This window comes from Lontra canadensis, unplaced genomic scaffold, assembly GCF_010015895.1.
Source record: "Lontra canadensis isolate GAN:19392208 unplaced genomic scaffold, GSC_riverotter_1.0 scaffold6, whole genome shotgun sequence".
Taxonomy (NCBI): domain Eukaryota; kingdom Metazoa; phylum Chordata; class Mammalia; order Carnivora; family Mustelidae; genus Lontra; species Lontra canadensis.
In genome coordinates this window covers 2,179,277-2,201,844 of record NW_022631000.1, presented here as the reverse complement: position 1 = coordinate 2,201,844, position 22,568 = coordinate 2,179,277, and the positions used below count along the sequence as shown (strand labels likewise).

Genomic DNA, 22,568 nt, shown 5'->3' with positions numbered 1-22,568 from the left:
AAGGCAATATAATAATATATATAAGGAATGTAAACAGATGTTGATAATGTTGATCCTAATCCTGAGAGTTTACCTTAAGGAAATAATTAAAAAGGAAAAGATATATATATATATATACCAGTTTATTATGTGTCACTGTGATATTAAAAATCAAATTAAGCTGGAAATCCAGGAGAATTTAGTAAATTATATTATGTAATCAATTATTTTTAAAAACTGCATTACTGGGTAATTTAAGTGAAATCAATATAAAATTGTATCTACTGTAACTACAGTTATTTAAATTCTAATGTATTCAAAGAGCCTAAGAAAACACGGAAAAACAGCCATCTTTGATAGGGCAGGAAATTATGAATTTTGCTTTTTTGAAAAATATACTTTTTAAATATCTTCCAAAATTGTCATAACGTACTCAGCAGTGTTTGAAAAATGCAAGTAGGAAACCATTTCCTCTCTCAGTAACTTTCCCCACCCCCCATGCTTGTCCCAGGAATGGAACTTAATCCTGGTATCTCTGTCATGGACCTCATCAAGGAGTCAGGGACTAGAGGTCCCAGGGAGATATATTAAGGGGGCTCCACAGAGCCAGAGAGCTCCAGTGGTTGTCAGGTGGATATGACACATTTGGCACTTTTGGTCCAGGTTTCCCAAACATTTGCAAAGAATGCCAAATTCTTTTAAATGAGGCAATGAGTTTGAAAACAATCTCCCTTGGTTGGTAACAACAACAAAAAAAGGTGGGGGGGATAAACTTAAAAATGGGAAGGGTAAGAGAAAAAGCAATCCAAAACTCCAACAGTTAAACAAGCAGCACTGAATTGTCAGCTTAGACCCAGGAAAGAAAATCTAAAGGTCAGGATAGTTTGTTCCCCCAAAGAAACTACATGTGTTGCCACAAGCAGACAGGCTACAGGGCATTGTTATCACACAGAATAAATCAGAAACATGGAAAATTAGCTCCACGTAATATCATGAGAACCAGTACTCTGAGTCTCCCTTTCCTGAAATTTTCTTTTTAAGTTAAATCCCCGTTTGGCTCCCATTGTCCCTGTACTTGCTCTTCAACTTCCAAAGCACCAAATAATTAATTCTTGCTTTCCTTACCCACCCCATTCAAACTCTGCTCTGACAAGGATCTAACAGGCTTATTCAGAGTAAGAGACATGATCAATGAGCCCATGCTCAATGTAAGAGATTGTATCCAATCTCTACCCCAGGATATCCTGCCAATGAAGTCATCCCCCATCCCTCCATATCACAGGGGTCATGGGACTCAGGCTGGCCCAATATTCCATGAACACGATGCCTGTGGGCACATGAGGGCACATGACCAAGGAAGATATGCCAGTTCTTTGCTCCTTTGCTCTTTCTGCCTCTGCTTTACTTTGTATCACAAGTAACTGAGCCCCACAGATTCCAGACTCAACTTGCCTTCCCTGAAATGGAAGAGAAAGGGGATGAGAAAGGGGATGCCAATGGCCAATGTTCAGCCATGTAATCCAGTTCTAGGATAGAGTCAAACACAGGATAAAGACCCTGGAAACCAGGGGAGAAAAGGAATCTTAACACATTCTTTGAACTCCTTGCTTTTGAATTCTAGACCTAAAGTTTTGTATTATCATATATCTTATGTCCTAAACCAGGACACTTGAGAGTTAAAGGAACTGCTTATAATACATAAGTCAGGATAACAGGTACAAATCAGAACCGGTTCAGGCAAACTAGGACATATAGTTACCCTACCTAAAACCGGCTCAGCCTTTGGACTTGATAATTAACTGAGCCATTAAATTCTCTTTGACCCTTAACCTACTTTGAGTTGATTTCTATCACTAAACTTCCTGACCACTGTACTAGGCAAAGGTTTAAATCAATAAGAATTACTTCCAAAGTGGTAGGATTTCAGGGTAGGCAGACAAACATCAATGTCTGCTGTCTTATCCCCTATAATCTGTATGTAAAGTTTTCAAATTTTTGGTATAGCCATCCCAGGAAAATTATAGGGAATTTTGGTTGCTGTACTCCCAAGAAGACTGAAAAAGTGCAAAGAAAACTAAAATCACCAAGGGAACACATATACTCCACTCTCAGGCTAAAGAAAGCTCTTTGGCCATCTTTCTTTTCACTTTAAAGTGGCTCTTATTTAAAGTTTACTTCCATCCACATATAAATTTTGGGATATGGAATAGGTCAACCACACCTTATAATTTTTCCAACCCCTATCTAGGAATAATACTATACCACTACTAAAAACACTAACCTCTGAGAACTGCTTTTCTTCTTTATCCTTTTCCCTTTACTTTTTCCCATTAACCTGTAAGGCCTCAGTTATGCCACAGATAAAATAGGCTCTCAGCTTGTCTAGGAATCCAACAGTCATTTACAACCATTTCTAGAAAAAAAAAAAAAAACACATGTCCTTTAGGGTCTGGTGAGAAGGGTATGGCACAGCTCACATGGCATTTACTAGTCCCTTAGTTCAGGGCACTCATAGCACTTGCCTAGCTTGTGACAAGACAAACACCACAATTCAAAGACTGTATCTCCTAAGTTCAGTGGGAATGCTCCCCAGTCTTGTAGAGGTCATTTTTTATTCAGGAAGCCATTCATAATTCAAGTGTTTGAAATTCCATCAACAGTTATTTTCTTTTTTAAGCCGTAAGTGGTGCTTGTAACTAACTTTTCATTTTTTGAGTCTCAATGTCTCTTCATCAATAAAAGGACAGATGTATCAAGAACCAGAAAGAAATACAGAGAGGCTTTCATAACCAGCCCATCTTTTTGTGTCTCACTGTCCACTTTTTATACAGCTAAACCCTCTGGTCACCAAACATGCTCTCTTTGAACAGAAAAAAATATCCCTTTCCAGAGGTTAAACTGGTGCAAAATCCTGAAGCAGAAATAAAAGTATAAGTACATACAAATTAAGATAGTCACAGACCAAAAGTATTATATATATATAAGCAACTCCCTGCAGGGTTCATTAAGAGTCATTTTGTTCTGGAAGATACATTTTCTCCTCATGTTCTTTTCAGGAAACTGTAAAAGAATTTGTTTTATCAAAGTTTGTCACATTTATGATATAAGTAACAATGATATTTTGAATTATCTTGAATGCTGGGTGGAATTCAGGTGAGACTCTATTGAATAATAGAAAAAAACTACCAAATCCGTTATCCCGGATGATAACAAACAACAGGTTTTACCTGATTCTTAGCCTTGAGCTAAATATATTGAGGGAGGCTTTCTGGGAGGACTGAGTAATAAAGGAAAGAAAAAGAATAAGCAAAACTTAACATGAGTTATGCAAAAAGAGGATTACAAAAGGTACTAATTTCACTGTCTAGATGCTTGAGTCGGCTTGGTCACTTTCAGAGGGTGTCATTTCCTCCATAATAACAGATGGCTCCAGCAGCCTAAAGCGTTCATTCAGGGCTGGAAAGGACGTGAGCATGTTATACATCCTCAAACGAAGCCTCAGTGGGGTCACTGATGGCAGCAGCTTCACTCTCCCAGTGGACTCTGACAGCGACTTCAACACTTTGGAAGCTTCACTCTGGAAGATTTTTGTTTTGACAGTGTAGAGGATAAAAATTTGCAATCCCTGGCAGATAGAATAAAAGGTTAATGTTAGATCCTATTGAAATACAGAATCAGTGAAGAGATTTATTTAACTGTGCCATCCACCCTTTTCATCATGTACAACAACTCCCCAGCTCAAGTTTGCACCCGCAGCGGCTGAGCACTTTATTGTCTCAGAGGGCTGAGGTGAGGTTCTTCTCCTATGGAAAGTGCTACATATAAGCAGTAGAGTTAGAAGACCTTAATTCAGATCCCAGTTCACCACATGTTGGCTCTATCACTGAGAGGCTCTTTCTCTTCTTGACACCAAATGGGTGTTCCTATAATTCAGCCGAATTCTGACACTAGAAACCCAGAGGTAGTGTCAGATTCTACAGGTTAAGGCTCAGTCTTACGACTGCCTTCACTTCAGATGCTAGTCAGAAATATCTGGTCCCCACATTACCCACACTTCTGTCTGACTTGACTACAAAGTCGGGAGTTCCCACAACCCACCTCGCAGCTTCAGGTTTGATAATTCACTAGAACTACTAACAAAACTCAGGAAAGATCTTTACCTGCTATTACCTGTTTATTATAGAGGATACAACTCAGGGACCACCAAACAGAAGAGATCCTAGAACAAGGTGCGGGCGAAGGGGCACCACCTTCCCAGCTCTTCAATGTGTTCACCAACCTGGAAGCTCTCCAAACCCCTTCATTTAGGGGTTTTTACGGAGGTTCCATTATACGGGTTTGGTAATTATATCATTAGCCATTGGTGACTGACTCAATCTCCTGCCCCTCTCCCCTTCCTAGAGGTGGAGTTGAAATTTCCAAGCTTCTAATCCAGGTTTGGTCTTTCTGGTAACAAGCCTCCAGCCTGAAGCTATCTAGTGACCTCAGCCACCAGTCATTCATTAGTATATAAAAGACACTCATATCACTCCACAGATTTCTCAAATTTTGGGACCGGTGTGCCAGGAACTGAGGACAAAGACCAAATATTTACGTTTTAGTATACCATAGTAACTTCACTTTTTTCCTCACATCTTTTATCTTCAATTTCTGAAGGAGGCAGATGGACTGTGGGTCACTTAATACTTCTTCCAGTTCTAACATTCTATGCTTGTACAGTACTTGGTATTTTGACAAAATAACTAAAAATTTGCTGCATTTAAGAACAAAACAAAAATTGTAAGTACTTCTATTCATTGTTTTTCTGTCCTTTATATACAAAGATCAGATGTGCATGAGAAATTAATCCACAAAAGCTGAATACATTTTTTGTACACATTTAAAATGAAAACTGCCACTTAATGAAGTCTTACTGGTATCAGACATTGCTTGTCATTTAATCCCATCATTTGATCTTTCTCATTTACTCCTAACACCAACCCTATAAATAAGCCTTACTATCCCCATGTTACAGATGAGAAAACTATAGCTCAGATAAATTAGGTAACCCCCCCTAAGATTACCCAACCAATAATCACTGGCCTCTGAAGTTGGACTCAACTCCATTTTGTTCCAAAACTCTTCTAGCCAATATACTACTCTGTCTCTTGCTTGAAGAGCATTAGAAGGATATTATAAAGTATATGACAGCTTCTAAGAGTCCCTCATTAATTTTTCATTAATATCCTTCATTGGAAATAACAGACTAACATCTGTAGTTGAGTAACAGTGCCAATGTTCACTTCTTGATTTTGATGATGCATTAAGGTTATATAAGATATTATCATTGGGGGGCACCTGGGTGGCTCCATCAGTTAAGCGGCTGCCTTCATCTCAGGTCATGATCTCAGCATCTTGGAATCGAGTCCCCATTGGGTTCCTTCTTCAGTGGGATGCCTGCTTCTCCCTCTCCCTCTGCCTGCTGCTCCCCCTCTTTCTCTCTCAAATAAATAAAATCTTTTAAATAAACAAACAAATAAATAAATAAATAAATAAAAATTTTTAAAAAGATATTATCATTGGGAAAGCTGGGGGAAAAAATACCTGGGAACTCTATATTATTTTTGCAACTTCCTGTTTTAAACTATTTGAAAATAAAAAGTTACTTTAAAAAATCCATAATGTCTCCAGATTAACATCTCTAGGGCCCAAGCCTTATAAGGAACTATCTCTAGAATCATATCCTGTGAATACTGTTGTAGAAGACTCTGAGGCTCTGGTAAGATAACCCAAAGACCCTGTGACTTTAACTAATAAAATCAGTACATATTGACAAGAGATGGACCAGTTCTCTGATCAAAAACAGGAAGATTAACTTGATCATTATCCAACAGGTGGGATTTACTTCTCTGATGAAGGTCTTGATGACGCAAGGAAGGATGGATAGGACATAGGTTTCAGAAGGGCAAAAGTGGTCACTGGCCATCCTGATTGTTCAAGGGAAAAAGATTTATTTTGAGGATATGAGAAATCTGGTACTCTTTGTGGAGTACACTCTTTCACTTTTAATTCTAAAGCAAAGACAGACTGGATAAAATTTCTGGTTGTGCAACTATTAAAAAAAGACCTAGACCATGGAGAATTCATAAAGACACCATCGTGTGAAACTGTGTGAGTGGAATCCCAATACTTCTATACTCCCTAGAATCCCAAAGATGTTATTGAAAAACACAAAATGTATGGATCAAACTAATTCTTTTTAAGTAGTATCTATAGCACTTAGTAAATGTCTGTTAGAATTACAGCATTCTAAATCTAGAAGGAGCCTTACATGTAAACTATTCACTTTAGTGTACATAAAAATCAAGTCCTTGTTTAAAGTGAAGATTTCTAGCTCTTACCCCATAGATTGTGACTAACTAGGTAGCCCAGGAATAATTCTCATGTAGACAATAATATTCAGATCCACAGCACCAACTTTAACAACCCCCCTCCATTTTATATTTTACATAGTTCACTCAGAGAGGTTGTAAGACTTCCCTAAAAACATATAATCATTAATGGTAAAACTGGAAGACAGCCTGACTCTCCTTTTAGCCCAGCGCTCTTGCCATATGACCATGCTCAATTTTACCAGATAGTACTAACATTTTGTAATGAGCCTCTATTTTATAATGTGCCCTTCATATGCATGGAGGACAGAATATCCTTGATTATACTTCCTTCCAGGTACTTTTCTTAATTCTTCATCACTCTAGGCTACAAACCCATGAGTCACTGGCAATCCAGACTAAGATTATCCTATTTATTTCCCTTCTGGGGAGTTTCCATTATGTGTTAACAACAGAGAAACACTGCCTTATATTCATTTAAATTTAGTGGCAGGTAAACATCCATTGCTTGAGGCAGTAATTCTCAAAAGACACTGGAAATGGCCACCAGGAATAGAGGGTGAGGTGCTTACAAACATAAAACGTTAAATGAGGCAGTTACAATTTAAACAGCCAAGCAGCTCCCACACCTGGCTAGACAGACTCCTAGATATTTGTGGTCCAATCAAATTCATCTAATGCTTTCCAGTAGTTTCCATTTTGTATCAAAGACTTGTCTCCTCAGTGATATTTGGCCAGGGCCAGAAACAACCAACATGATACCAACCACCCACAGCAGTTACTACTCTCAGTGACAACAAGACAATCATCAAAAGCTGCAGTTTCATCACAAAATATTAGACAAGTATAGCCCATCCTGATATCAAACAAGATGTTATCTACAATGAAAGATACACAGGAACATATTTCTTGCATGAGAGAACTGGAAATCTAGTTAAGGAAATGAAACTGGAATGCATAAAAAGTTAACTTCTGAGTACAAGAAGAAAGGGGACAAATGAACTTACAAAACTATAATAATTCTATTTAATTTGATAAATTATATTTATTGATTTAATTCATAGTAAAATGAACAAAGCTAGAATTAAAGTTATCACTTCAAGGGTTTAAAGCCCATAAGTGAATAATCTATGTGGATTATACCAATGTCAGTTTCCTGGGTTTGACAGTGTATTACAGTTACGTAAGATGTTATTGTTGCAATAGCTGGGTGAAGGGTACATAAGAACTCTCTGCACTATTTTTGCAACATCCTAGGAGTCCAAAATTATTTTTTAAAAAATTTTAAGGAATTGCATAAGGATGGGAAGAATAAAAAACAAAAGAATTTTGACCTTTTTACACAACATAAAATCTCAGTAAGTCTACAGAATTTCAATAAAAAAAGATTACTGACAATAATTAAATTCCAGCCTAATTTGTGGTTTATGTGTCATGGTACCTAAAGAAAAATTACCAGGGAGGAAAGTCCTCATTAATATTTACCAGCTTCCTATAAATAATTACTCAAAAATATACCAGTGAGAGATTCATTAAGATAAAAAGTCAAAATAACAGGACATTCCAATATAAAAAGACTAGCAAAAGGCATTGAGACTATTTAAGCATAATAAATTGTAGTTGAGTGTGTCAACTATACTTTGATAAAAAAAATTTTTAAAGAAAAGAAAATATATTGAGATAATTATCAAATATAATCAAAGTATTATAAATGTCTCTTGAAATAAAATAATGTGCACACTCTAATTTAATAGTTGCAGAGTAAATTTTAAGTTGTACCAATAAAACCAAGAGACAGGAAGCAGCAACATTGTGTTAATGTTTTTACCTTAAAAAGGGAGGAATCAACATACATTGTTTTATTCTGGAAATTGAAAATTGTATCTTACAAAGCTATAGTAATGTTTTATAAACAAATAATTAACAGAATGGAAATGTCCTAATAATTAGAGAAGTTTAAGTAAAAGCATAATTTTTGTAGCACTATATATATATATATATATATATATATAAAATTTAGGAAGAAATGGATTGATGTGAAAAAAGAAAATAAGATGACAGAATTGTGGAGGCCAAGAAAAACAAGGCTGTACCCATCTTGAGTCTAGCCCTGACATAAGTACAGCCATCTTGGCAAAGCGGAGGCTGGCACCTTGCACCCTCCTCTCCAACCGCTCCCCTCCCCTCGGTAGTACGTAGTACGTGTGACATTCCTCAGCCACCCCTGGCTGCCCTGGGGGAAAAGCAAATAGTTAACTTGCAGAGATCACAATCCTGCAAGACAGGAGTCTTCCTTGGTTTACCAATGTCCCAGAGATTTACAACAAAGAAGCTATCTTAACAATAGCACAATTTCCAGAGGCAAATAACTCAGTTCCTCAAGCCCTAAATAAAGTTAAATTTCTCCTAACCTAAATCTCAATAACAAGGACACTTGATAGGATAAATGTGAAACTTTATCTCTAAACCTCCAAGATAGTGTCAGCGATCATTCCCAAGCATATGACCCACTGATATACATCTAGAGGGTCTCACGAGAAGATTTTTATTATTGGTAATGAATAACCTTTTCCCCAGACAACAGGTAGCCCCTCAAGGTCCTAGAGACCTCGCTTCCAAAATTCCTTAGAGACTTACATCATCCATAACCCCCTTTGTCCTCACCCACCACCAAGTCCACCCCTACTCTGCCTTTAAAAACTCTGACTGTAATCTGGCTCGGGGTCCAAGTCCCTACTCCACTGTGTCGGGTATACTTGGGCCCAAGCTTAAGCTTGTCAAATAAACCCTCGTGTGATTGCATCGGTGCTTGGCTCCATGGTGGTCTCTCTGATGCAAAAACTCAGGCATAACAAGAATAAGATCAAACATATTAGTTTTGATGGCTAAAATTCAACTAAATAGCTAAAAATTTCACTTTTTTAATAAAATGAAAAAAAAAATGAGAAAATTATTTTAAAATACAAATCTAAATATATGGGATCTAAGAAGAGGTAAAACAAAATCAAAGTGATAAAGAAAGCTTAAAGATTAAAAAAACCTTATATAAATAGATAAGATCAAAGAAAAACAAAACTGAAGTTGCTGCATTAATATATGGAAAATCAGATTTCAAGACAAAAGGGACCAAAAGTGACTTGTTATAATGATAAAAGATGTAATATACCAGAAATATACAATACCCATAAATTTCTAGGAACATGATAATACAGCATTAAATTGTATAAAGACAAACAGTAAGACTCTATATACAGAAGGAAAAGTCTTTGTAGTATTTTTTATCAGAGTAAAAGCCATTATTCACCATGAGAGGAGGCACAGAGTTAAGAAGCAAAGAGAGAAATTCTGATTTTAAGATAAGTCTTTCAAAAATGCATACTTGTTTTATCTTAGAGTTCGACATTCTCCATGCATATATACAAACAAAAATCCCCTAAGGTCAAACAGGATTATCTTCATTTTTAATCTAACATTTTTGTTCATTCATGTCACTATTTTTGCCATGAAAAAAATTAGAAGGTGACCATAATCCTTAGTCTAAATGTTCTGCTTCTTAGAATAAATGCCCCTAATATACTAATAGAATAGGTTACAAAAAAGAAAAAGAATATAAATCTGCATTTCCTGTTTTAAAACAAAATAAGAATGGAATATTTTTTAAAGATTTATAATTATATTTGAGATAAGACTCAAGGAATAAAAACACCTTCAGTCTTATGTATAATGTTACAAAAACAACTTCATAAGGTTCTGCTCTTCAAATCAACCCTCTTGCAGATAGCAACTATAAACTTTAGACAAAATATTTTTTAAAACTGACCTGAATACACTGAAGAACAACTAAAAGCAGTCTGAAACTGGAAGGAGAATCTAGGAGTTGGAATTTGGGAAAAAGGGAACTGTAACTGGGTAGGATTCCTGTTTTGTTTTATTTTTAATATCTTTTAGCCAGAAAACACAGTCTAATCACCCCACATAGGGTGAATAAACCTGGAATTAAAAGGCTGTCTTACTAGGTTGAAGAACTGCAAAACAGGGTATAGGGAAACTATAGAATCTGAAAAGTAAGTAAGAATATTCAGAATATCCAGGAGGAAACAGAGAGGGGGAGCTCCAGATTCTGCTTATAAATTCTGCCCAAGTCTCTTACTGACCTCTGAACTATAAATGCATGGAGTGATGTCTAAGAAGCATGTCTGAGACTAAAATAACTAAGCAGAGATTTCCACTGTTGTCTTCCCTAGGAGATATAGTTTTCAGTTTTAGTCCAGCTAAATTAATTATATGCTAACTCTACTCTTGGTAGGAATAAAACAGAATGAAGAGTTGCTACAGTGTATTATTTAAAATGTCCAGGAAACAACCAAAATTACTAGACATATGAAGAAACAGGAAAACATGGCTCATACTAAAGAAACAGGAAAACATGGCTCATACTAACCAAAAAGGCAAACAATGGAGATTGACTAAAATAACCCAGATGTCAGAGTTAGCAGACAAGGATTTTAAAGTTTTATGATGATATGCATAGTGTGGTAAAAGAAAATATACTCATAATGAGCCAAAATTAGGAAATATCAGCAAAATAAATCTATGAAAAATAATAAGATAAAAACGGTAGAACTAAAAAAGTACAATCTCTGAAATAAAAATCACTGGATAGAGTTAACAGCAGACTGGAAATGACTAAAGGTAAAATAAATGTCCTTGAAGATGGATCACTAAGATAATCAATCTGATGACTAGCAAGAAGGAATGAGAAAGAATAAACAGCTCTGAGACCTGTGGAAAAATATCAAATGGTCCAACATACATATAATTAAAGTCCCCAAAAAAGAGAAAAGTAAAAGAACAGGATAGGAAAAACTATTTGAAGAAATAAAGATTAAAAAATTCCTCAAATTTGGTGAAAGATATAAAAAAACAGATTCTGGGAACTCGGCAACCCCAATCAGAATAAATGCAAAGGAAAATGCTAAAAATCAAAGATATTCAAAAATCAAAAATCTTGAAAGCAACCAAAGGAAATAATTCATTACATACAGGGGGAAAAGAATATAAAATATTGAGGATGTCTCATCAGAAACTGGAGCAAGTTTGTGAAATGACTTCATAACATTAAAAGGGGAAAAAAAACTATCAACCCATTATTCCATATTCATGACAATATCCTTCAAAAATGAAAGTAAACTGAGGAATAAAGAACTAGAATGGCAACAGAAAACAAATAGTAAAATGGTAGATATAAATCACCCATATTAATAATTACATCAGCTTTAAATGTACTAAACACTCTAATTAAAAGACAGAGATTGTCAGAATAAACAAAAGGGTAAGACCTGCCTATTTGCTATGTACCAGATACATACTTTAAATGTAAAAGCACAGGTTGAAAGTGAATGGATTTAAAAAATATATACAATTCAGCCAATATGCATAAGAAGGTTGAAGATCATATAAAATGGACTTTATGACAAAGAGTACTCAGAGTTAAAGAGGAACATTTCCAAAGGATAAATGGTCAATTTACTCAGAAGACACCACAACCATAAATGTATATGGATCTAATAGCAGAACTTCAAAATGTATGCAGCAAAAATTGACAGAATTAAAGGGAAAATAGACAAATTCACAATCATGGTTAGAGATATTAATACTCCTCTTTCAGCAATTGAGAGAAACACAAGAATATTGGTAAGGATAGAAAATCTGTACATTACTAACAATCACTTTGACCCTACTGGCATTTTTAGAACACTACACACAACAACTGCAGAATGCACATTCTTTCCAAGGATAAATACTTTATCAAGATATACCAATTCATGGCCATAAAGCAATTATCAATAAATTTTAAAGAAATGAAATAAAACATTCACACACAACTTACCAACACTGAATAACAAAGTAACAGAACAGAAAAACTGAACAAACCAGTAAAAAGTTTGGAGATTGAATAAGTAATCAAAAACCTCCTGATAATGAAAAGCCCAGGATCAGATTACCTCACAGGTGAATTCCAACAAGAATTTTAAAAATAATTAATACCAATTCTTCTCAAACTCTTTCAAAAAGACTGAAGAGGACGGAACACTTCCAAACTCATTTTATAAGGTCAGCATTACCCTGATACCAAGCTAGACAAGAATACTATAGAAAAGAAAATTTCAGGCCAGTATCCCTGATGAACGTAAATGCCTGAATCCTCAACAACTACGTGAGGTGATGGATGTGTTAATTATTTTGATCTTGGTAATCATTCCATAATATATATGTATATCAAATTGTCATGTTATACACTTTAAATATATACAATTGTATCTGCCAATTAGTCCCAATTGTTCCTCAATAAAGATTTTTTTAAGATTAATGACATAATCTTATAAAATTTTAAAAAGAGAGATAAAGAAAAAAATTCAGCTAACCCCACAGGGGTCTAAGCTCCAACAGTAACCATAACATTATCCATATCAACCATATCAACTACGGTGAGGAGCTGCCATGAACCTATTACATGGGAGAAAAGGAGTCAGGAGGTGTTTGCCAAGCCAGTTGCTGGACAAAACCTCTTCTGCTAAGAGAAGAGGGACTAACGTGGTCTAACCATACTGCAATTATATCCTATGAACTGTGCCCATGAACTGTACCTTATAAAATAAGTCATAAAGAGCTTTCTTTCCTCTTCAAAATGTATTGAAAATAGTCTCCTAAAGGTATCCAAGTAATGACCTTTAAAGTCACCTTTAGTTTAGCCCAGGGTAGTATCATCCCTACTACTTCATGATCTGCTACCTTCAGACTAATCCACACCATACCTGAGTAGTGTTGAAAAGGCAGAACATGTAGCTGAAGATCTCCCTGACGTCATCATTACCAATCAGCATAAAGTATGCCAGAATCCAGGTAACTCCAAAAACAACTGTAATAGATAACGTACTAAGAATCTTCTTTAGGAATGAAACCTTTTTTGTGCTAGGTAAGAGAAAGCAAGAAATAAAACATGGTTTTATTTATTAATATCATTTTACTTATTAATATCAGTGTTACCCTCTAATTGTGAATATTCAGATGGCCATATATACTATTTAACAATATTATGCATTAGGTAGAAAACCATGTTAGACCTACATCTGGGTAAAATCTGATTTAGCAAGCTTCATTAAGGAATACAGTGATACTTGCTTAAAAGCTCAGGCATAAACAGTCCTTTACACTCTATTGCAAGCAAGTACCACACACACAAACATACACATACACACACAAATCAATGTTTTCTTTGGAAAGGAATTTTATCTTGGTGATTATATTGTGGATCAGCCAATGAGAAACTCCTTTTCTGGGCATCTGGGACCTTGCCATGATGTAGGTTGATATGAGAATGAAAGGTTATTAAGATATAGAAATGTAGGAATCTGAACTCAGCCATATGACTTACCAATGGGATCTTAGCAATTATTGGCACAAGCAGAAGCTTGAAAGCATTTTGCTCAGTAGAGCTGGCCTTTTTTTATTGTTCTTTGGCACCTTGACACCACTATATTGAGAAGCCTGTACTGGCCTTATTGTTGATGAAAGACTACACGGAACAGAGATTAGCTTTCCCAACTGAGCAGCTTCCACTCAAAATCAACCACCCAACCACCACCAGCACAAAATAAGTCATCTTAGACTGTCCATCCATAATCAAGTCTGTGAAGACAAGAACAAGTACCTGACCAACACTCAAACTTACGACAAATAATAAATATTTGTCACTTTAAGCTAGTAAGTTCTGGGGTGGTTTGCTATGCAGCAAAAGCTAACTGATACATGAAAGATAATTTGTTAAATTAAGTGGTAACCTGCTTTTTACTGTGACTAAGCCAATTTAAGAACCATGAACCGTCAGCCAAAATCTAGAAATAGAAATTTGTTGCTGTCTGTGGCCAAAATGATACTGTTTTGTATAGAGGAAATATAACTTACTCTGCAATTAGGCTAAGAAGATTTTACCAAGATGTTTCTGCACTGCTAATAAAACAAAGGTTTGAATGATTATCAGTTATAGTCTTTTCCCCCACATTTCCCCTCAATATGGATTACCATTCATATCGGAAAGATGATACTCACTCTTGATCAGTAAAGCACATAGTTAAGATGATATTCCCACTAATGTCAGTTGTTTTCACCCAACTGTTCATACCAAATGAATCCACTTGGTGACCAACAAAGCTCACAGATGTGCTTATAATAAATGTACTGGGGGTAAATGGAGTCTTATAAAATTAAACCTGGATTCATGGCCTCATTAACACTGTGTTCTAGCCAATTGTGATGTTGAAGGTATGGATAAGGAGAGTATACCTGTTTAATAGTTTCTGTTCTTTACCTCTCCACCGAAAGCTTTTTGTTTACCAGGGACAACAATGAAAAGGCTTATTGAGGTCAGGAAGATTATATTAAGAACACATGGGAACGGATAGACCAGAGTACACATGTCCCACCTGCGGATATGTAGACACAATGTTGCCAGAAGTTCCAATTTTTTCAAGAGAAAATATAATTTTTAAATCTCCCAATTTTTATGTTTTAAACTAATTTAAAAAAACTTAAAGCCACTATCAGATTCAAGAAACACATGCAAAATATAACCTGAAGCTACTAGTTTGTAAAATGAAATGCAGTTACCAGCATCTTCTCACAATCTTCTCATTTCCTTAATGATTCAAATCTGATTTCTTGCATTTTTGGGATTGGGGGAGAAATTTTCTTTTTTTTTAAGTCTTTGGATTTAGTTTTTAGTTGGGCTCATACAGCACGAAAGTGTGTTAATGCAGTTCTATATTATTGGAAGATGAGAAGATTTACTTTTCGAGACAAAATTTAAAAGAAAATCCACCCTGCAAATCACATATCCTTGTCATTGTCCCAGAAGTCTGAAAACCCGTTTAGAATCTGTGGATGCATCATGGTGGTGTATTATGTACTGCATGAGTAATGCCTGGGAGCATCCCACTAATGGGTAATCTTACCTTGTCAGAGTCTGGTTAGTCTTCCATATCACTTTGACTATAATGATAATAAATATAACAATATTGTTGATGAGGATAATGGTGATAGGCATCATGAATGACCACAACAACGAGCTTGTTATAAGACCATTTTTTCCTGAAACTGCCAGCCAGCAGCTATGAGGAGAAAAAAATGATTTTAGTAGATTAAAAAAGTTATACGTACTGATTCTCTGGGCTATTAACGTTACTGAGAGAACTGCTAAAACCCAATATCTCTTTGCATTCTATATATTTGAAATGACTTCCAAGAATTCATCCACTAGGGAAAAAAAAAATACTTAGTTCTACCATATTTTCTGATATATGGGCTAGTGAAAAGAAAATACTTTCAAATCAGGCAGTCCCAAATGTAAATGTCATTCTATCACTCACTAGGTGTCTGACTTCAGGCAAGTTACTGTTTTCGCTCATTTGTGAACATGTAGCACATCGAGGTGACTCAAAATTTTAAAGGTACAAGTCATCATAGAGACACAACTCTCCCTATAACTATCCCTCCCTACAACTATCCCTAGTCACCTAGTTTCTATCACCAGTGCTAATCAATGTCTCTTGTGTATTCCTCTGGATTTAGGTTATGCACATGCTAGCGAATATTTTTTTCTGATTTTTAAACAAATAATAACATATTGTACTTTTATCACTTAACAACATATCTTGAAGATCACTCTAGATGTGATTATAAAGACTGTCATTATTTTTTATAGCTGAATACTACTCCATTATTTTGTTTTGGTTATTTACATAGTCACTTATTAGTGGGCATTTTTAAAAGTTTAATGTTTAAGAATATTTTAATAGTTATTTAACCTCACTGCATCTGTTTTGAGGTTTTTGTTGTTGTTATTGTTGCAAATGGTTTGGGTGGTATTTTGGGGTTTTTTTTTTCCCTCATCAGTAAAGTATAGTAATCACTTCTTGGCATTGTCACAAGAATGAATTCATCTATTTGGTAAGCATTAACAGGATACATGCTATGTGATATCTAGTTCTAGATATCAGATATTAGCAGTAAACAACAACAACAACAAAAACCCAAAAATTTCTTCTTTGTGACGTGATGCTATATATAGAAAACCCTAAAGACCTCCATACTGTTTTCCACAGTGACTGCTCCAATTTGCATTCCCACCAACAATGCAAGAGGGTTCTCTTTTCTCTGCGTCTTTGCCAACACTTGTTGTTTCTTGTGTTTTGTTTTAGCCATTCCGACAGATGTAAGGTGATATCTCACTGTAGTTTTGATTTGTATTTCCCTGATGATGAGTGATATTAAACATCTTTTCAAAGTATCTATTTGCTATCTGGATGTCTTCTTTGGAAAAATATCTATTCATGTCTTCTGCCCATTATTTAATCATCTATCTTGAGTTTTGGAATTATTAGTCTTGCTAGATGCAGGGATAATAGAAGAGCACATGCAAAAGTAAGAAATCGGCTAGGAGTTTATTACAATAATCTGGTGGCTTGGGTGAGAAGAGGAAATGTTGGGAAATAGTCTGATTCCACATATATGCAAAAGTAAAGCAATGGATTTATTTCTAGGTTGGATGTGAGATGTAGGAAGATTAAGGCTGATTCCAAATTCTTTGACCTGAGTACTGGGAAGGACAGAACTACCATTAACTGAAAGAGTAAAGATAAGAAGAGCAAGTTTGGGAGGGAAGACCACAAGATGTCCTATTAGACACTCCAGTGCCAGTATCAGGTGGGCATTTGGGTATTAGCAAAATGACATGAGAAGACCTGGCATGTATTTGGCATTCAATTAATGTATGTTTTCTTTCCTTGCAGGTATAACAGTATTATTATACACATCAAAGGATTTCTAAATTGTCTTGTATTGCAATGTTGTTATAATTTAAATTATTAGAAATCATATTTCTAATCTGAATGACCTAGAAGGAAACCAGGATGTTCAAGTCTCTATAATGAAATAAAAAGTAAAAAGGAATGCCTATACTCTATTAACAGACAGAATAGGTCTATCCTTAAATAAAATTGTGAGAGCTAGTGAGTTTATCTTCAGGACTTCTGGCATTCTTTTCATTGCTAACTGGAGAACAACCTTCCTGTCATTCTCCATTCTGCCATCTCCTACGCAGAAGAAATGGGAGGGCACTTGATGAGAATTTAATGAATTCCTTCTGAGAAGTACTTTCAGAACTCTAAGAGCTTCTTTGGTGACTAAGTAAGTCAACATCAGAAGTTTCAAATGAAGAAGATGAACACATTTCTTATCTATGCAGCTTAGAGGGTTTAAAGGAGGAAGAAAAGATAGAGGAAGAAAATAGAATAATACAACTGTGTTGGATAAAGGCAGACTTGTTAATTATCAAACAATTAGACAAATATTTATCCTTACCTGCATGCGTCTTGAGTTGTTTCAACTTTAGACAATACCATTTCTTAGGATTACTGTTTGTACTATAGATGTGTGTGTGTGTGTGTGTGTGTGTGTGTGTACACGTGCACGCCTGCATGCCTGTGAATGTATGCAGGATTCCTCAGCCACCTCTTACCAGTAGGGAGACCTGGAAGGAAATAAGCTTAGATATCCACAGTGGTCAGGAACTGTGCACTAGGACAGGACTCCTTCTCAGCCCCTCTATCCTTTGTACCACTTGGAGAGATAGTCATGCTCAATTTGTTCTCATGACAGCCTCTCCTATGGTTTTTCTGAATTTAATAACTCAGATTTGAGAAATAGACTGTCTAGAAGGTAGATGGATCCGAAGTCAGACTAACCCTTGTAGGTATAAAGTGGAATTTCTAGAATTAAGACTGGAGAGCACACAGTGGAGGCTAATCTGACAAACAGCTATGGAACTGACATCTAGAGAGCATTACAAGTAGAGGTCAGATGAAATGTTTAGCTCCAAGTGATTTTGCCCCATGAAACAGATCATGAAGACAGTGTTATCCCATATATAGCATACACTTGGAAAGAATTTCCCCCTCAGGCATTATAATTTCCCATGTGACCTCAACCCTTCAGAAAAGTCTGAAACAGGTTATGTGATGGTGGCACCAACAATCAGGGGAGGGAGCATTAATGAAGAGTAAGTCCTACCTTGGTATCACCCCATAATTGGGTTCTTGCAGAGGTAGCAAGTGGGTTAGGGGTTTCAGGTATGACTGGCAGAGCTGGGAGCAGTTGGGGGAAAGCATGGTATATGGTGGTGCAACTGCTGGAAGGATAGCTAATAATAATAATAATAATAATAATAATAATTCCTCCTCTTTCTATATATATTCCAAAGAAATGTGATCTTTGATCCACGTGTATAGGATAAAAGGTGGGGAATATGGGTCTAAGAGGAGGTAGATGTTACATTAAACATCCTTCTTCTCTTCCCAACTTCCCTTATTATCATCACCTTGTGTCTTCCCTAACATTTAACAGTGTACTCAGCAAAGAATCTGCTCTCAATTATTCATAGTTCAGTGTGAATATATTTAAGATGGTAAGCTTCTTTCTCCTGAAGGCTTTTTATAGGAGTAGATCTAGCTCTGTCCCAAAGTTAAGGTAGGAAATCAGTGATGCAATTTGAACAGAACTACTTCTCCTGTGAGATGCATCTTACTCCTGATCTGTAACTGTGGAATTAAATTTTTTAAATTTATTAAAAGATATTTAACCATAATTAAACAGAAAAAGTGGTACCTGGAGTTTTTGGCTCCTAAAACCAAGCCAGGTAGATAGCCTCTTATTCTTAAGTTGGGCATGGTCAACCTTGAAAATAGGTATGCATCCTAACACCACAATCTTCCCTTGGCTGTACTGGCACATTTCCAAGAGTTTTGTTTTGTTTTGTTTTAGTTGCTTTTAGACTTAAGGTGGAATCCAAGGGGTAAGAATGGTTGAATTATAAAAGGAGAGGGGATGATAAATTATAGAGCATTTGCCATTTGGTAGCAGAAATACACATAAAGTGGTACCTGGGTGTCTCAGTTGGTTAAGCCTCTGCCTTTGGCTCAGGTCATGATCCCAGGGTCCTGGGATGGAGTCCTACATTGGACTCCTTGCTCAGCTGGGAGCCTGCTCCTCTCTCTCACTGCCTCTCTCCAGCTTGTGCTCTCCCTCCCTCTCTCTCTCTCTGACAAATAAATAAATAAAATCTTTAAAAAAAGTAATACCCATAAAGAGTTCAACTCAGATTTCTTTTTTCTTTTTTAAGACTTTTATTTATTTATCTGAGAAAGAGGGAGAAAGAGAGAGCACAGGGAGGCGGGAAGAGCAGAGGGAGGGGGAGAAACAGACTCCTCACTGAGCCAGGAAGCCCAATGTGGGGCTCAATCTCAGGACTCTGAGATCCTGACCTGAGCCAAAGGCAGACCCTTAACCCACTGAGCCACCCAGGCACCCCTCAGCTCAGATTTCTTCTCTCCTACCTTGCAGAAAAAGCAAACACCATACAGTTGGGTATTTCCATTAGTAACAACTATTCACACTATAATCTCAGGGAGAATTTTTTTATGTGTGATAAATCATCATAAAACATTCATTCTAATCATATCAACATAAAACCAGTCTTAAGTACAGATAGTGCTCTTCAAATTATAAAACATCTTCACACTTTCTTGACCCCTAACCATGACCTCAGAGTGGACATTACTGTCATTGTTATTCCTATTTCCTAGATAAGAAAACTAAGATAAAGGGTTACTAAGGAGCACACATATTGTGTCCTGTGATTTTTAGCCTTAATAAAAGAAGACAAATCTAACAAAGTTTAGGTTATAAATTTAGAAGGTAATAACTAGCTTTACAAAAGGATTTATCATAGGAAACTTTCATGTCACTACATTTAAAATATAATGTGTTGTTTGAGAATTTGAAATACTCACTTATGATACTTATAAAGTGGGACACATACATACAGTGACACTTGGACTCATATATCACTGAACAGTTACACTCTTATATCAAATAAATGGACATTTAAAAATATATATATAAACTCACATTTCTTCTTGCCGGTAATCTAACTCCCACTGTGAACCGCTCTGAGAAAAAATAATTCCCACTGTTACAACCACTACTATAGCCGGGACACCTATGTGGTAAAAGAGAGCCATTGAATTAATAATTTACTCAAGACTGGAATTAATTATAGGAGAACATTAATGAGTTACACATCTGACCCTTTTCAAGACTATACTCTTCTTCCACTGTAGCCAACATACCAAATGATCTACAGATGTGGGTGGATGGAGGACATAATATTTCGGTAACTGCTGGCCTCTTTCTTTTATTTTTGGCTATACCTACTAATCTTACACATTTCTGATTTCTTTGTAACACTTACCACAATTTCCATTCTTAAACTGCCTAATTCCTCTTTCCCTTTAATAAATTTAAATTAGATATCATTCACACAATTCTTTGCTGGAACCCAATAAATTTTTCAAATTATTTTTGTTAGAGTCACTCTTGATGTTCTTGAAACTTTTTTTTTAAGTAGCTAGAAAGTTAATCATATATGGTCTAAATTTCAAATGAAACTAATAGAGATGTGAAAGGAAATTAACTTCTCGAGGTTAGCTTAGGATGTGACTAGGACAGCTGCGTGATCACCTCTTCCTCCTTCCCAGGAGTGTGAGCAACCAGGCAGAAGGCGCACTCCTAGTGACTGCTGGATTTCCATCTCCCCTTGTGCCGTTAGGTTGTTGAAATTAGGTTATTTCAACAAAATTAAATTTCTGAGTAAGTGGAAACGCAAATGCTTACCCCATCCGATTAAAGAGATGAACAGAATGAAACGTTGAGGAAGAGGCCTCATGGTCCTAATGAGAAGGAAATAGAGCTGTGCAGCACTGAGGCCAGTCCAGCTAAACGTCACCAACAGGAAATAGTGCAGCAACACGGCAACCACAGTGCACTTGGGATTCGGGATGTACACAGTGTCTTGGGTCAGCATTTCATTTCTGTTAAAGTCAGGCTTATTGGTGTCACTATCACTTTCCTTTAAGTTCTTATTGGAGTTTTCAATTCCAAACACAAAGAGGAGGTTAAAAATCAACATGGATACACACAGACTGACCAACACCCAAGTTACTGAAGTTTTTCTGACGTTCCTGAAAACAAAGAAGTATATATGATTAAACAAATAAACAAATCAGCCACAAAAAATAAACTCTAGTGAAACTGTGAGAGAACACAGAAATATTATTATCCAGTGGAAATCCAACTCGTAACCCAGTGGTCCAGCTGGTAGGTCTACCTTCCCAAGTACACCGGAAGAGCTCGCTGTTGTCGCATTTCCACAAAGAGGTGAGTTAGAGAAAACAGGTTGATATATCCTTCTGTCAAACTGTGTTGTAATCAAAGATGACAGCTAGTTTTCAGAGAGGACCCCCACAGAATGCTACTTTCAGGTATCCATACCCTGTGTAGCCCCTCCTGGGGCCAGCCTGTGACTTGATCTAACTAATGAAATGCACCAGAAGACCTGGCCACTAGGGGGAAATTACTCAGCAGATAAAGCACTACTGGGGCCAGTGATACTATTATGACCCACAGCAAAGTTTTAACTCCTTTTAAAACCAGAAGGGAATTGGGTGCCTGGGTGGCTCAGTTGCTTAGGCAACTGCCTCTTGTTCAGGTCATGATCACAGAGTCCCAGAATCAATTCCTGTGTTGGGCTCCCAGCTCCATGAGGAGTCTGCTTCTCCCTCTAATCTTCTCTCCTCTCATGCTCTTTCTCAAATAAATAAAGAAAATCTTAAAAAAAGAAAAAAAAAAAAAGAAGGGGAAAGAATTAACTTTTATAGGTCAAAGTACAAATAGGAGCATATATTAATATGTTCACCTTTATACCTATATACAGTTGTAAAACACAAGTTTTAAAACTTTCAAAGTTTTTAAATCTTCTTTTAATAGAGGAAGGATCCCATAAAGTCACTTTTCCCATGAAAGTATTAATAAGCTTTCCCTTGGTTCTCCTGGGAGTTCTGAGCCACCAGGTAAAACATTTAGCTAACCTGCTAAAGAAACCACATAGCAATCCTCTGGGATGATGTGGAGATGGAGAAAGACCCAGATGTCCCAGCATCCAAGATAAGCCCCAGTGAGTCCAACTCTACCCACCACTTGATTGAAGCCTCACAGGAGACCCATGAGAGACCAACAGAAGAACCATACAGCTGAGCCCAGTGAAGC

The 22,568-nt window shown here is 36.3% G+C and overlaps 1 protein-coding gene across 1 annotated transcript in view; it reads right to left on the bottom strand.

The window, feature by feature from the left end:
• Positions 1 to 2,380: 2,380 nt before the first annotated feature.
• The window catches only part of ADGRG7 (adhesion G protein-coupled receptor G7), a 67,721-nt gene continuing 47,533 nt past the window's right edge, over positions 2,381 to 22,568 (bottom strand). The window contains exons 12-16 of the mRNA XM_032852050.1: positions 21,138 to 21,484; positions 20,373 to 20,463; positions 15,362 to 15,517; positions 13,166 to 13,322; positions 2,381 to 3,604 (exon numbers count right to left, since the gene is read on the bottom strand). Of these exons, the coding sequence (XP_032707941.1) occupies positions 3,344 to 3,604; positions 13,166 to 13,322; positions 15,362 to 15,517; positions 20,373 to 20,463; positions 21,138 to 21,484 (1,012 nt within the window). The 3' untranslated portion in view covers positions 2,381 to 3,343. The remainder of the gene's footprint in view (positions 3,605 to 13,165; positions 13,323 to 15,361; positions 15,518 to 20,372; positions 20,464 to 21,137; positions 21,485 to 22,568) is intronic.